Genomic DNA, 14,231 nt, shown 5'->3' on the forward strand with positions numbered 1-14,231 from the left:
ATCATTACTTCGCTCAGTTGGGTAAACTTTGCAGAAAATTGGGAGAGAAAATAAAATCGTCCGATCTATTCAACAATTGTCGTGGATATGAGACGTAACCACAACACAACATAAGTCTACTAGAAACGTGATATCACAATCGTAATGACGTAAGCCAATGAAAACTCACGTTAGAAAGGATTGCAAGTAAGCAAGATGCAGTCTTATTGCTTAAGGGGGGACCTATGTCGTTCTACGTCAAAGCAGCGTTATGTGACGTCACAATAGCGACGTTTGTTTTTTACCTGTTGACTTTTGCAATAGTGATAAAGGCATAACATTGTTATTAATCAATAACATACACAATTTACAAAAAGAAAATTTGTTCATGATTAATAACAGTTTTATTTGATTTATGGAGTTTATTATTAGAATTCCCTTCCTTTGGTAGATAATTCATAGTAATTTAAGTTTTGAAGAAATACCTCGATGTTTTGCTGATATACAAGTGCAAAAAGATTTAACATAAAATTCAGCAAAGAAAGGGCTTAAATCAGGGAAATATGTTTAATTTTATGTTTACCATTAATTATATTTTCTGGATAAAACTAAGAAAGAATTCAGAAATGTGCTTGTACGTATATTTGCTTACTGATTTGTAGTACATGTAGATTTTATTAGATAAAGTCATTCCTAGGTTCTAACAGGTGTTGGTTGTTGACGGGGAAATAGGGGGGAGGGATGATAAGAATGAAGAAGAAAAGAATTAATTTGTTTGAATGGTTTCTAAATCAAAACAAAATACTCGTTTTTCGCAAAATAGTTTTATTTTCAGTTGTTTGTCATTGCTTACTTACCTTTATTTTAGTGCAGAAAGGTCAAAATGTATGACACAAGAGTACGAAAATAAAAGAAAATGTCATATTTCTTGTTTATTTTATCATAAAGGTATATTTTTTTCTTTGTTAAAATAAAGAGATGAGTCGTTTCTTTCAAAAAATATGAATTACGACATTTTCACACAAAGACTTTTTAAGATATTACCTGTTATGTATGACGGAATTGTGAAAAATACGACAAGAAAAACGGGGTGATACTTACATTGTGCGCCTTTATAATTTTTAATGCGAAATAAATTTCAATGAATTTGCCTTCATTTTAAAGATACAAGTCATATAAATTGAATACATGTTGATTTCGAATGTGATTTTACATTTTTGGTTCTTTTTAACGCATATTTGGTGTAGAACAGGAATGTCTGAAAATAATCTATTTTTAGCATTTTACACTGTTTTTGCACGTGCTCCTATGTAAAAATAAGCATATAAAGGTATTATTTTTAATATCTAAAAATTAAGAGCAAGTGGTCAGGAAAGAAATATCAAAATTTTGAAAATTTCACACAAAGACTTTTCGGACATAGGTCCCCCCTTAATAACAAACGAAAGGATCGGACCTCAGGCGCGGATCCAGGAATTGAAGTTAGAGGGGGCCCCAACTAGGCAAGGGGTCTGGGGGCCGCCTTGAGGCCCCCAGTGGGTCCAGGGCAAAGCCCTGGTGGGGGCCGAGGGGGCGAAGCCCCCGGAAGCTCCTGGGTTCTAGAGATTTTGTAGGGTTAAAATGAGGTCTACCAAGTAGACATATTTACATTTTCTAATGGAAACTGTGATTTACGTAAACTTTGGAAAATTTTAGGGGGCGCGCCCCCCCTTAAATCCGCCACTGGACCCTGATTGTAACTTCAAGAGAGTTTTCTATATGTAACGATATATGTAACGAATACAGTAAAAATCGCGCGAACACGGATTGGATAATTCAAAATTACAGATATGGCAAAGTTATCTTGGATTCCCGGCTACATGAATTTTACTAATTCCGTACATGGATATATCAAATTACGGACATGAGGTTAAATTCCAGTGACTTTGTCATAATCGAGTTTTACTGTACTACTAAAGCTTTGTTAAATTTATCGACACGCTTAAATTGTGACATTTTACCACAAATCGATTACACGGTGTAGTACCTAAACGGTTGCTATCAGAACAAAATAGCGTTCAGTGTTGCTATTCGAAATTTGTACGGCTGCTATCTGAAATAAATATGTTGGAGCCTCTTGGAACAAGTTGTAAAACTGTGAAATCGTGACCCCAAATCAATATAGCCATTAAAAAAACCAGGTGCACGGAACAAGTAAGGCATTTCTATAATTGTTGCCATGTGTACTTTGCAGAATAGTCCTCTAATAATTTAGAATTAGTAAAATCTCCGAAGCCTGTATCAAATATCAAGTCCATACACACACAGTTTTCATGTTTTTTTTAATCTTCTATTATTCAGATTGTGTTAATTGTGGTATGTGAAGATGCGTCAATCTATAATATAATACTTACAAATGATTAAAAATATTTAAAAGTGTATTTTGAAAGAAATTTTTGGATGAAACACGATTTTTTAAAGTTACGGTTGCTATCAGAGTCTTAGCATATATTGCACCGGCTATAAACTGAAAACATCTCATCGGTTGCTATTTGAAAATTACTCTTATTTCCATCAATTAAATATTAAAATAAACTTATGGTAGCAAATGCCTGAAATATACATGTTAAATATCCTAAATAGCATGTGAAATACGATTTCTATTTTATATGCAATGGACTTTTACCAACTTAACTCAGGGACGTAACTTCGAATTTGAAAGGCGGAGGCGGGGGAGGGGGGGGGGGGGGCAGAAAAGTTCAAATCTGTAAAAGAACTGACATGGAAAAAAAGGGAAATTGTCGAACCTCTTTCAGTGACATTTTTTTTCACGCGCTAGCGCCTAGCTATCTTTCTTTGATTTTACTGAAATAAAAAGGGTGTGTGTGTAGGGGAGGGGGGAGGGGAAGTTAGCTCGGAAGAAAGTCAACAGGCCTTTCAATAAACATTTTAAAAAGTAAAGGTTATGCTTGGAACAAAATTGGGGGGGGGGGGGCGGACATGCCTGTTACTCGAATGTATACACGCAATATTCAAAACATCGACCCCCTCGCCCTATTAAGATTTTCACGAGTTCTTTAATTTATCTAGGTAAAAAAAGACAAGCCCCAGTCCCCCCACCCCGCCCAAAAAGAAAGAAGGGTTTTTAAGATAGACGACATATTTTCAATAAATTCATAATTTTTGGACTTTTGGAATGTTTGACAATACTACAGCATTTTTTTTATTTGCAGAAAATTTTCTTTACAAAAAAGGGGAAAGAGGGGCAACCCCCCCCCCCCCCACCCCTTTTCCTTAAACGAATATGTACATCATATGAACATCCTACGTACACAAAACGTGGACGATAATGTAAGCTCATATGTAAATACATTTATTTATTGTCTACGTTTTGCTCTTATGTACATTGTGAACTTTACTGTCTGGAGTAATTATCGACGTTGGACAAAACTTTATGTGAGGTTTATTCATTTTTCAATTAAGATATTTTTTTATCAGATCGAGATTAAAAATCTGTAGGTTTATGTTTGGATAGGTAGGCTAAGTAAACTTTCAGAAAAAAGAATCTCCCGTGGTTTGTGGTTCGATAATTATGATTTTTTGAATTCCAAATTGTGGGGTTTTTTTAATCAATTTGACTAAAACTGATTTTTCGTGGATAACAAAATGTTATCAATCCACAAACCTTGAAAACCCATGCATTTTATCAATCAGGCATAATTACACGGTTGGAATATAATAAATTCAATGGTCACATGAATTAATGCTAACAGTTTTGTTTGTGCATGTACCATAGGCGTCGGAAGCAAATTGAAAGGGGGGGGGCTAAACGGCTAAACAAATAAAACAGATTATTCCCAGTTTTCAATGCCTATTAGGCTATATTATGTATATAATATATATGTATCTTTGCAAAAAAAGTGGGAAGGCTAAGCCCCCCCCCTCCCCGTTCCGACGCATATGTGTTTAGTGTACATGTACATAGAAACTCTACTTTTCACATTATACATATAAACATAAATCGAAAGTAACATACAGAAAAGTTCAAATCTGTAAAAGAACTGACATGGAAAAAAAGGGAAATTGTCGAACCTCTTTCAGTGACATTTTTTTTCACGCGCTAGCGCCTAGCTATCTTTCTTTGATTTTACTGAAATAAAAAGGGTGTGTGTGTAGGGGAGGGGGGAGGGGAAGTTAGCTCGGAAGAAAGTCAACAGGCCTTTCAATAAACATTTTAAAAAGTAAAGGTTATGCTTGGAACAAAATTGGGGGGGGGGGGGGCGGACATGCCTGTTACTCGAATGTATACACGCAATATTCAAAACATCGACCCCCTCGCCCTATTAAGATTTTCACGAGTTCTTTAACTTATCTAGGTAAAAAAAGACAAGCCCCAGTCCCCCCACCCCGCCCAAAAAGAAAGAAGGGTTTTTAAGATAGACGACATATTTTCAATAAATTCATAATTTTTGGACTTTTGGAATGTTTGACAATACTACAGCATTTTTTTTATTTGCAGAAAATTTTCTTTACAAAAAAGGGGAAAGAGGGGCAACCCCCCCACCCCTTTTCCTTAAACGAATATGTACATCATATGAACATCCTACGTACACAAAACGTGGACGATAATGTAAGCTCATATGTAAATACATTTATTTATTGTCTACGTTTTGCTCTTATGTACATTGTGAACTTTACTGTCTGGAGTAATTATCGACGTTGGACAAAACTTTATGTGAGGTTTATTCATTTTTCAATTAAGATATTTTTTTATCAGATCGAGATTAAAAATCTGTAGGTTTATGTTTGGATAGGTAGGCTAAGTAAACTTTCAGAAAAAAGAATCTCCCGTGGTTTGTGGTTCGATAATTATGATTTTTTGAATTCCAAATTGTGGGGTTTTTTTAATCAATTTGACTAAAACTGATTTTTCGTGGATAACAAAATGTTATCAATCCACAAACCTTGAAAACCCATGCATTTTATCAATCAGGCATAATTACACGGTTGGAATATAATAAATTCAATGGTCACATGAATTAATGCTAACAGTTTTGTTTGTGCATGTACCATAGGCGTCGGAAGCAAATTGAAAGGGGGGGGGCTAAACGGCTAAACAAATAAAACATAGATTCTTCCCAGTTTTCAATGCCTATTAGGCTATATTATGTATATAATATATATGTATCTTTGCAAAAAAAGTGGGAAGGCTAAGCCCCCCCCCCCCCTCCCCGTTCCGACGCATATGTGTTTAGTGTACATGTACATAGAAACTCTACTTTTCACATTATACATATAAACATAAATCGAAAGTAACATACACGGCAAGTCAATCATTTAGAAAGAATATAGAAGGAACATTTAGAATATAATTTCCTTAACTATAATTGCATATCAGATGTAAATTGAGGATGTGATTTCATAAAATTTGAAAACTTAAACCTTTTCAAATAGTAACCGGTGCTGTTGTCTAATAGTAGCCGTAACATAAGTTTCTCCTAAAAAACGCTCTAGATTTTAAGAAACCCATCAAAGCGGGCAATGTTATCAAATAACCAATAATACTAACAAATACACAAAGAACTGTCGATTCACTTTTATCAAATATCTAAAAATTTTGACGCAATTTCAATATATTTCTTAAGTGCACGTAAATGTGTCCAACGCTTTCGACAGTTTTCGTCTTGTATATCAGCAATCCTTTAATTCATTAAAATTCTAAATATACATGTTAGTTTTAAAAGGTATGTTGCGTTCCGTAAGGATGAAATACCAAGCAGCTAAACTTTAATAATTGAATTCTTGACCATTTTGTTAAGCCAGCGAAGAAAAATACTTACAATTTCGTCCATTTTTTTCCACTAGCAACCGCTCAACTTTCGGATAGCAGTAAAGAACGCGCAATTTTTTCTGATAGCAACCGTTTAGGTACTACACCGTGGATTATAGCAAGCCTTTTCTCATGAAAGACATTTTTAACACATACATATATTTTTCAAACTTAAAATTACTGATCAATATACTCCTATCATATCACTTTAAAAGATTTATTCATTGCAATTAATAATTTATAAAATAGATTTATAAATAAATAATAAAATAAAAAATAAATAAACGAACACCCAGTACATGTAAATGAATTAATAAAATAGTCCTCTAAAACATACAAAAAGAACATGTTCATCATGTTTTTACAAGGGATCTATATCTTAACGATTTTGATGATAATTTTTTTTATATGTTTATATAATACTTTTTTTTTTGAATAACGGTAACAAAAAGTTTTTTTTAAGTTGTCAATTTGTGTTTGCTATTAAATGTATGTTACAATATAAGATACACGCAACTGATGAATGTCAGAAATTATGGAGCACCCTCCCCTCAAAAAAAAAAGGAATTGTAGCAGCACAATACGATTTATCCTTTGAAACATTTGAACAGCAACAATTAAATATCGCTACCCCACTCCCATCACCGCCTCTCTCACTTTGTTTACTTGATCAGTCGTCATTAGCTATGCCCCCACCACCAGCCAACCCTCCACCCCACCCCACCCGGATGTCGTTGTCAATAGCGACACCTGCATAATGTAGAGCTAGGAAAATAATTTACAGGCTTTATTTAGTTTCTTTATTCTGGGACTGCTACTTTTAACGGAAGTGCTGTGTATATAATATGTGATCAAAATCAAGACTCACTGTGTACTATAATATTTTTACATCAATCACTTTTTTGCCCCCCCCCCCCTTTCACAAACTGGGGTGTATTAATTGAAGTTTGTGTCTCTCCCTCATGGATATGTCTGTCTGTATTTCTGTCTGTCCTTACACTCATTTCCATGTGATATCTAAAGAAGCTTTTTTGAGTTTTTGCAATGAAATATACAGCAATTCCCTATGGCCTTAGGAAGAAGCCTTTTTGCTGCATAAATGAAGAATGATTGGAGAAAAAAAAAATTATTTTGGTGTCACAGATAATTTGGCCCAAGACAAGACTTTTTTAAATGCTGTGTCTCATTTAAATTATAGAATGTCTGAAGTACTTTTTAACCTTAAAATATTTCTTCACTTCTTAGTTATGGTTTCACAAAAATGCCTTTAGACTCTTATGTTGATCTCTCATGTGGCACAAAATCAGGATAAGCAATTAAGCTATTCAGAGAATCTGTGTACCCAGCTTATAGGAAAAAGAAGAGCATGCACAGATCTAGAGGGGTTCAAAGGAAAGGGGAAAAGGTTGGGCCAAAGGGAGTAAAAGTATAAAAATTTCATTTTTAAAGCTTAAAAGCTCCTTGTGGTATCACTCAGAAATGAAAGATTTACTCACACACAGAATATTTGAATTTATGACCCTGACCTTTGACCTAAAAATGAATAAGGTTGTTCCTTGAATCATTATGATGAAGACGTAGTATAAAATTTTACTGCAAAAGCTTTATGAGATATCCTGCGAAATGAAAGTGTTAAGCAAAACACACAAAATTTATTACCCTTGACCTTTTGACCTCAAAATCATTACAAAGACTTTAGGTTAGAAAATGTTATTGCACTGCGATGGTATTTAAAGCCTGGCATCTTAATAAGTGACTTCATTCAAATTTTACAGGAAAATTCTTATCACCACAAACTGTCCATTTATGTTTTATCCCTTAAGTATTACATTACATTAGTCTTAACTTTCTACTTTCAAGTTACCTTTGACCAGTGCCTTCCCAAATTGCAGATGTCTTCCTCTTATTAGTCTTGAACTACTCACAATCACAAATTTTCATTGGGGTTCAATTTTTCCTTGATTTTGAGGTATGAGGAGACCTGTGAATGCATGTCCACCACGAAATGTTAAGCATTTCAAACTCAACCATTCTTCATCCACAAAGTGAAATCCCAATGGATTTTCTTCCCAAACCAAGAAAATCTGACCCCATGAAAATATGTATTTGACAGTAACTGTATGTGGTTACAGCTATACAACATCTGAGATATAACATAAAGGTTAGCGGCTGCAAACTCTCCATTCTGTGAAAAGAACAAAAATTATCACTAAACTATCATTTACCACTCTGCAGCAGAATTCTCTTCATAACAATAGTATTTCGATGTATATTACAGATTTATTTCATCTTAGATCAACAATAAAGCCTGGTTGAAGACTGTAGAACATATCAAGTATGTGATGAAATAAAAAAAAAAAAATAACTCTTTGGGGTTTGGTCTTGGTTCCTTACAAACTTACTCAAAATTTTATTTGGATACTAGTAATCAAGTAAATAAATACATGTACAATTTTCTTCTTGGTTTGCAGCACATCTTGTTTTGGAAATAATGCTCTTCCACAGATAATAAATCATTTTAATAAAAACGTGTAAGTTCTTTTTTCATAAAAATTCACGAGTTTGGCAACATATCGTAGTCAAAAAATTATGCCATTATATATAGGTCTCCATCTTTTTTCCCTGTTCACAACAATAATAAGAGTAACTCCAGTTTTCACTTATAATAAAGTTTTCATTTTCATCTTGGATTCATTTGGACGTCAGTATGTTTTGGCTTCAAATATAGCCCAGTCTCTGCAGTTGTCCTGGTACCGGAACATGTAGTGGGTATGTACACTATAAGGCATTTACTTAAGCGGTCAAAATAGCCCCAACTCTGGTTGTCAGTAAAGTGCTGTCTTCTGTTTACATAGTTTACATTTGTATAGCCCTGGTCTCAGTTTTCAATATAGCCCTGACTTCAGTTGTCACTATAACCCTGACATTCCTGTGGTTTGGTGTCAAGTCCACTTTGTCCATATATGATGTGATAATGGTACCCTTTGTCAATATAGCCCTGCCTTCAGTTGTCAATATAGCCCTGCCTTCAGTTGTCAGTATAGCTCTGTCTTAAGTTGTCAATCCCTGTCTTCAGTTGTCAATATATCCCTGACTTTCCTGTGGTTTGGTGAAGTCCACTTTGTCCCTATACTTGATGTGATAATGGTGTCCTCTTCTCAGCAGTGGATTCTGAGGGTCGGTTTTGGAGTGATCATCATACACAGTAGAAATTATCACTTCTCTGTCGGCTCGCTGAGATTTTCCTGTTGGCCTGACAAGTTTCTCACCTCTGTATCTGAAGACAGAAAATTAAGAGTAAATAAAATGATTGATCATTCAGATATTTTTAAAAAGTTTTTAATACTAAAGTATCCTGATGCCCCAGATCATTGAGACAAAAAACATGTATTATGAGATGAAAAAAGTAAATTCCAATCTGAAGGAAGAAATAAAACAGTAGCTTTAAAATGCAGTATTGTAGATTTTTTTAAATCAAATAACATTTACCCAAATCCTTTTCTGTCTTTGGGATTTTGTCCATCATTTTCCAATGCTTCTGCAATCCCTTTTACAGAGGATCCTAATCCCTCTCCTTCCTGCCAGCCTTGCTTTTCTAGGATCTTCCTTCCTACTCCTTTAGTGTGGGATTCAAATCTTCCTATTTTGTGATCTTCCTTTGGAACCCTGAGTTTTCTTTTTCTCCCTATTCCCACGGTGAACCTGTCTGTGGCCTCTTCACCATCCCTCCTACGTTTTTCTTGCCTCATGGTCACATGATCTCTGGCATCCTTATCCCCCGCTCCGTCTTCATAATACACACTCATGTCCACATCCCAGTCATCGGTTGTTTGTTCATCAAAGTCTGAAAAAATTAGTGACATCATCAATTAATAATAAGCTTTGCTCACAATTTATTATTCATTTGTAATGTTTTGAATTTTTTTTCCCCGCTGCATGTACAAAATTTAGAAAGTCTCCATTTTCTTATACATGTACTATGTTTAAAGGTTCCAGAAAAAATAAACTACAAACCAAGAATGATAACTCTTACTGGTAACTCAGTCCAGTGGAATCTTGCCAACACCACATTAACAACACTTCTTGATAAAATACCTTTTTCAAGGCTTATGTATGAAATTTTTAATGTTTACACAAGATTGTCTGCTCAGAAAAATTTCATTCTCACATATATTTTTTCAGTAAGAATTATATCAATAAAAACCAGAGTTCATGATTTTTCTTCTTGTGCCATTTGACTGTATCTGGTGAAATTAAGTGTTGGGAAAATTTAGTGATCTACTGTATAACCATCAAACTTTCATTCCACTCTTGTTGATTGCAATCCACTGAACCGTCTTACCCCCTTCCTGCTCCTGCCAGTACTGGGCATCGGTGTAGAAGACCAGTCCACTGCCCCCCTTCTCCCACTTCAGCTCTATCTCCTCCTCAAACAGCCGGTCCTTGTTTCTCTCCTGGTTTGTTGGGTCGTCTGTCAGTGCTTCATGTCGCTCCCATTCCTCACAACTGTCATCATCCTAAAGAAAGATTACATTTACTTAACGTTAAGATTTACTGAATCGTACGAAGTGCCTGTGATAACTGTGCTTAGAATTTGCAAGCATTTTTTGTTTTTTTTATTTTGCTGCTTGATGATTTTTGCTATATAAACCATTTCATATTTGAAAGAATAAAGAACTTATGAAGGTCTATGTAAAAAAAATACTGGCTCTCCCTTTTTTTTATTATTCACAACATTTTTGCCTGATAAGTGCCGCACTTACATGCTCAGAATCATTGTCTTCCTTGTGGATCATATCCTCTTCAATGTTCATCTCCATTCTCTTCTTTGTTTCTGGGTCTTTTCTGGTTACTCTTTTGTATACCTTTTGACTTTGTTCATCTGACCTGTCAGTTTTTTCTTCAAAGTCTTCCTCACTCACAAGTTTATGTCCACAACCAGATAACACAGCTTCCTCGCCGGATTCTTCGTATTTTGGCTCCTCTTTCTCACCCCCATAATCAAAAGAAACATTTCCATATCTGTTGTTTACTCTGGTTTTGGGAAACTTCAGTCCTAATTTCTTTATAACAATGGGAGGAAGTTTACACTGTCTAATGGCTTCCATGAAAATAGATGTTGGAGTTCCCACATTTCCATTTGGCATTGCAGCAGGGGGATGTAGCTCTGGAAGTTTCATTAAATCTGCTTCTGTGAAAGTTTCCCTGTCACTGGGTATCTGTTTCAGCTCTCCTCTTGTCTTGTACTTTGAAGACATATCTATAAGTGAAGAATATATTGAAATATTTATAAAACACCAGTCTTAAATATATAAAAAAAAAATCATAATGCTGTTAACTGAAGTCTTGTGTAACATATAAGATTATTATTCCAGACAAACAATTGTAAATCATAATGAACAAAATGGGCTGATGCTCAAAAGAATAATGTGACAGATAATATTGTTACATCATAACAGTTTTAAACAGAACAAATCATGCTACCATATTTTCAGGCTGTTCACTTAGAGTAGGAAGACACTGAGTCAGTTTCTGACATTTCCAGACAAGTTGAGATGTAAATAATAAAATTTGAAATTACTTTATCAATAAAGCTTTAATACAATGTGTTCATTTATATCAGAATTCTTTCAAATACCTACCTCCTGACTGTTGAATTTTGGCTTTAGAAATATGACACACTTTGGAAATCGATTCTCCATTGCTGTCTAGCCAATGTTTTCTGTGGTACATCTTCAAAAGTTCATCACATCTATCTGTATACACTCTAGCAACACAACAACACGTATTAGATGATTTGCTTTGGGTTTCATCTTTATCGACGACCCCATCGTCTATGTGACGTTTCTTCAGTTGAACCTCTGGTCGATGTCTGAAGTGGAAACATTTGAATCCCTTGGTCTCTATAAACTGGGAGAAGAAGTTTCTGAGATCTGAGGAACGATAATCACGGGGTATATTGTTTATAATTACAAAGACTGTATCTCTTTCGTCACTCATTACAACTTTTTTGTTTACAACCCCAACTTGTTTACTTTCACATTTAAACTTCCGGTTTGATGTATATAAAAGTAGAACGGTCCAAGTACTTTTTTCCGGATTAAAGAACAAAGCTCACTTACTGACTTAGAGCCTTATTGGCCCCGGCTGTGAATTTCTTAAAAAAAAGATCTTGTATTTGATTATTCTGAATAGCCCCCAACCTCTGATCTATTTCATTATATAATGAAAGAACTGTTTCAGAATAAGAGTGACTCATATTTTGATTATTTGTTGAAGATGCTCAAACTCACTCACTTTCTTCAAAATTAAAGCACATTGCAGTTTCACAAAGTCTGTTTTCCAATACATGTGTACTTTAACTCTCAGGGTCATTCAGAGGATTTTTATATAATAAATGAAAGTACCAATTATCTACTTTATATTGATGTTTAAAATGGGGCATTGGAATTTGGTCGGTAAATTGGTTAATTGACAGGGTCATCTTATGGAGTTAGGGAACTTATAGGCCTATATACCTCTTGAAAAAAATCACAATCGATTATTGTCGGTTTTATAAAATGGACATCACGCTAAACCATTCTTGATCTTTTTTATACTTTAACACACATTTTTAAAATTTTGTTTTAATTCTTGGGAAAATAACTAAGAAACAATTCTATTCTTTAAAGAATTCAACATCCTGGCCTTCTTGTGCTCCGTAAAGATTAATTAATTAAATAGTCCCGTTTACATCTTGGACCCAAGCAGGACAAATACCAATCTCCTATGCAGAGTTGTCGTTCGTTCCTCTCTCAGACATAGTATGAGCCGATGGTAGAGAGTGGACAAATACCAGTAAATTATTCTACTACTCAATATAAATTGAACATTCAAAACAGTGTCTTCACCCTTTGTCTTACTTTGCAATTATTAACATCATTAAATATCGATCATGCAGTTTCCCATTGCTGATTAATTGTTATAACAGTTTTTATCTGGTTGATTTTCAGTAAAAAATGAAACATGAATTGTGACATTGCGACTAGATATGAAGAAAGAGAGAGAGAGAGCAATTACCAAAACAACATTAAAAACAACAGAGCACATGTACAGCACCTAGACTGTACTGCTGACAATGACAATGACAATGACTTTATTCTCATAAAACTTATAAAGTTGTAGAGAACAATAATTAATACAAATACTTATGACAATGCACATTGCGTGGGAAAAAAGAATTTTAAGGACAGATGATACAAACAAATTTTTTCTTTGAAAAAGATTTAATATCATGTCACAAGTTTAGAAAAGTAAAACAAAGAACTGGAAAATGAAATAGACTTGGAAAATATTAGTAATATTTCAATAAAAAAACAAATATAGACAAATCACATTCAGTAAAGGTTTACAGATGAAAATAAATTTCAGAATATGTTATCTTGGCGCTAAAAGTGTAATATAAACCTTAGAAAAATATACCAAACCAGGTGAATTTTAAGAGGGAAGATCAAAATGACAAAAAATTAGCAATATCACATAGGCTGATTTTTACCATTTAGCTTTTCCTAATAAAATTCACCTGGCTTGGTATATTTTTCTTAAGTTTATATTACACTTTTAGCACTGTGTTAACCTATTCTGAAAATTGTTTTCACCTGTAAACCTTTACTGAATGTGATTTGTATATATTTGTTTTTTCATTGAAATATTACTAATATTTTCCAAGTCTTTTTCACAGTTCTTTAAGAACCATCCACATTTCTAAACTTGTGACATGATTTTTAATCTTTTTAAAAGAAAAAATTTGTTTGTATCATCTGTCCTTAACCAGGAGAGCAAACTCTCTCGATAATCTTTTGTATACATTTACAAACTTTTATCAACTGTTTCTTATTTGTGGTTTTAAACGGATTCTCAAATTTATATACATTTGGGTTCTCAGCATAATAATTAGATAAATATAATGCTTCACCAAGAATGTGTTGCTTGAGATCTTTTCCCACAGATTAAAATTCTAGGATTAAGAAATATTTTTTATTATAATTAGGACTTCGTGTATTTCCTTGCAACATTCTCAAATAATAATTAATTGGGAAAATGTTGAATAATTCAATTGTAACGTTAAAAAATTTTGCATCCTTAAATTAATTTAAGTGTTTGTTTATTTTATAACATACATATAGTTCTAGTTAAGTACATGTTACAATGTAATGTATGTAGAAAAAGTGTGTAACAGTTGATTTTTGAACATATGAAAACTAAATTCAAAATTAATTTTAGCCCGCAACTTGAGATGTGTAACATTGACCACGTCATTGAAAACAAATTAAGATGGGCAAAAATATTTCGCCTTGCATAACACTTAAGATACCTTTTTATTTTTTACATTTCAGTGTTACTCTGCTTTGATTTCTTAAAATATTTAATATAACGCTAGTTTTTTTTAACAAATTTGTGTTTA

The 14,231-nt window shown here is 33.8% G+C and overlaps 1 protein-coding gene and 1 long non-coding RNA gene across 2 annotated transcripts; both read right to left on the reverse strand.

Annotated features, from left to right (window-relative positions):
• Positions 1-120: 120 nt before the first annotated feature.
• On the reverse strand, positions 121-1,746 carry LOC134244826 (uncharacterized). Its single transcript, XR_009987290.1, has 3 exons — positions 1,708-1,746; positions 1,423-1,435; positions 121-222 (listed from the first exon to the last, which is right to left on the reverse strand). It is a non-coding gene; the product is annotated as an uncharacterized LOC134244826 (long non-coding RNA).
• Positions 1,747-8,112: 6,366 nt separating this feature from the next.
• On the reverse strand, positions 8,113-11,819 carry LOC134244828 (G patch domain-containing protein 3-like). Its single transcript, XM_062727081.1, has 5 exons — positions 11,431-11,819; positions 10,552-11,048; positions 10,131-10,305; positions 9,278-9,632; positions 8,113-9,065 (listed from the first exon to the last, which is right to left on the reverse strand). Exons 1-5 carry the CDS (start codon positions 11,786-11,788, stop codon positions 8,861-8,863), a joined length of 1,590 nt encoding a protein of 529 aa, XP_062583065.1. The 5' UTR covers positions 11,789-11,819; the 3' UTR covers positions 8,113-8,860.
• Positions 11,820-14,231: the final 2,412 nt, after the last annotated feature.

The sequence above is a fragment of the Saccostrea cucullata genome, unplaced genomic scaffold (assembly GCF_032062105.1).
Source record: "Saccostrea cucullata isolate Sc308-1 unplaced genomic scaffold, CSIRO_AGI_Scuc_v1 ctg2698, whole genome shotgun sequence".
NCBI classification, from domain to species: Eukaryota; Metazoa; Mollusca; class Bivalvia; order Ostreida; family Ostreidae; genus Saccostrea; species Saccostrea cuccullata.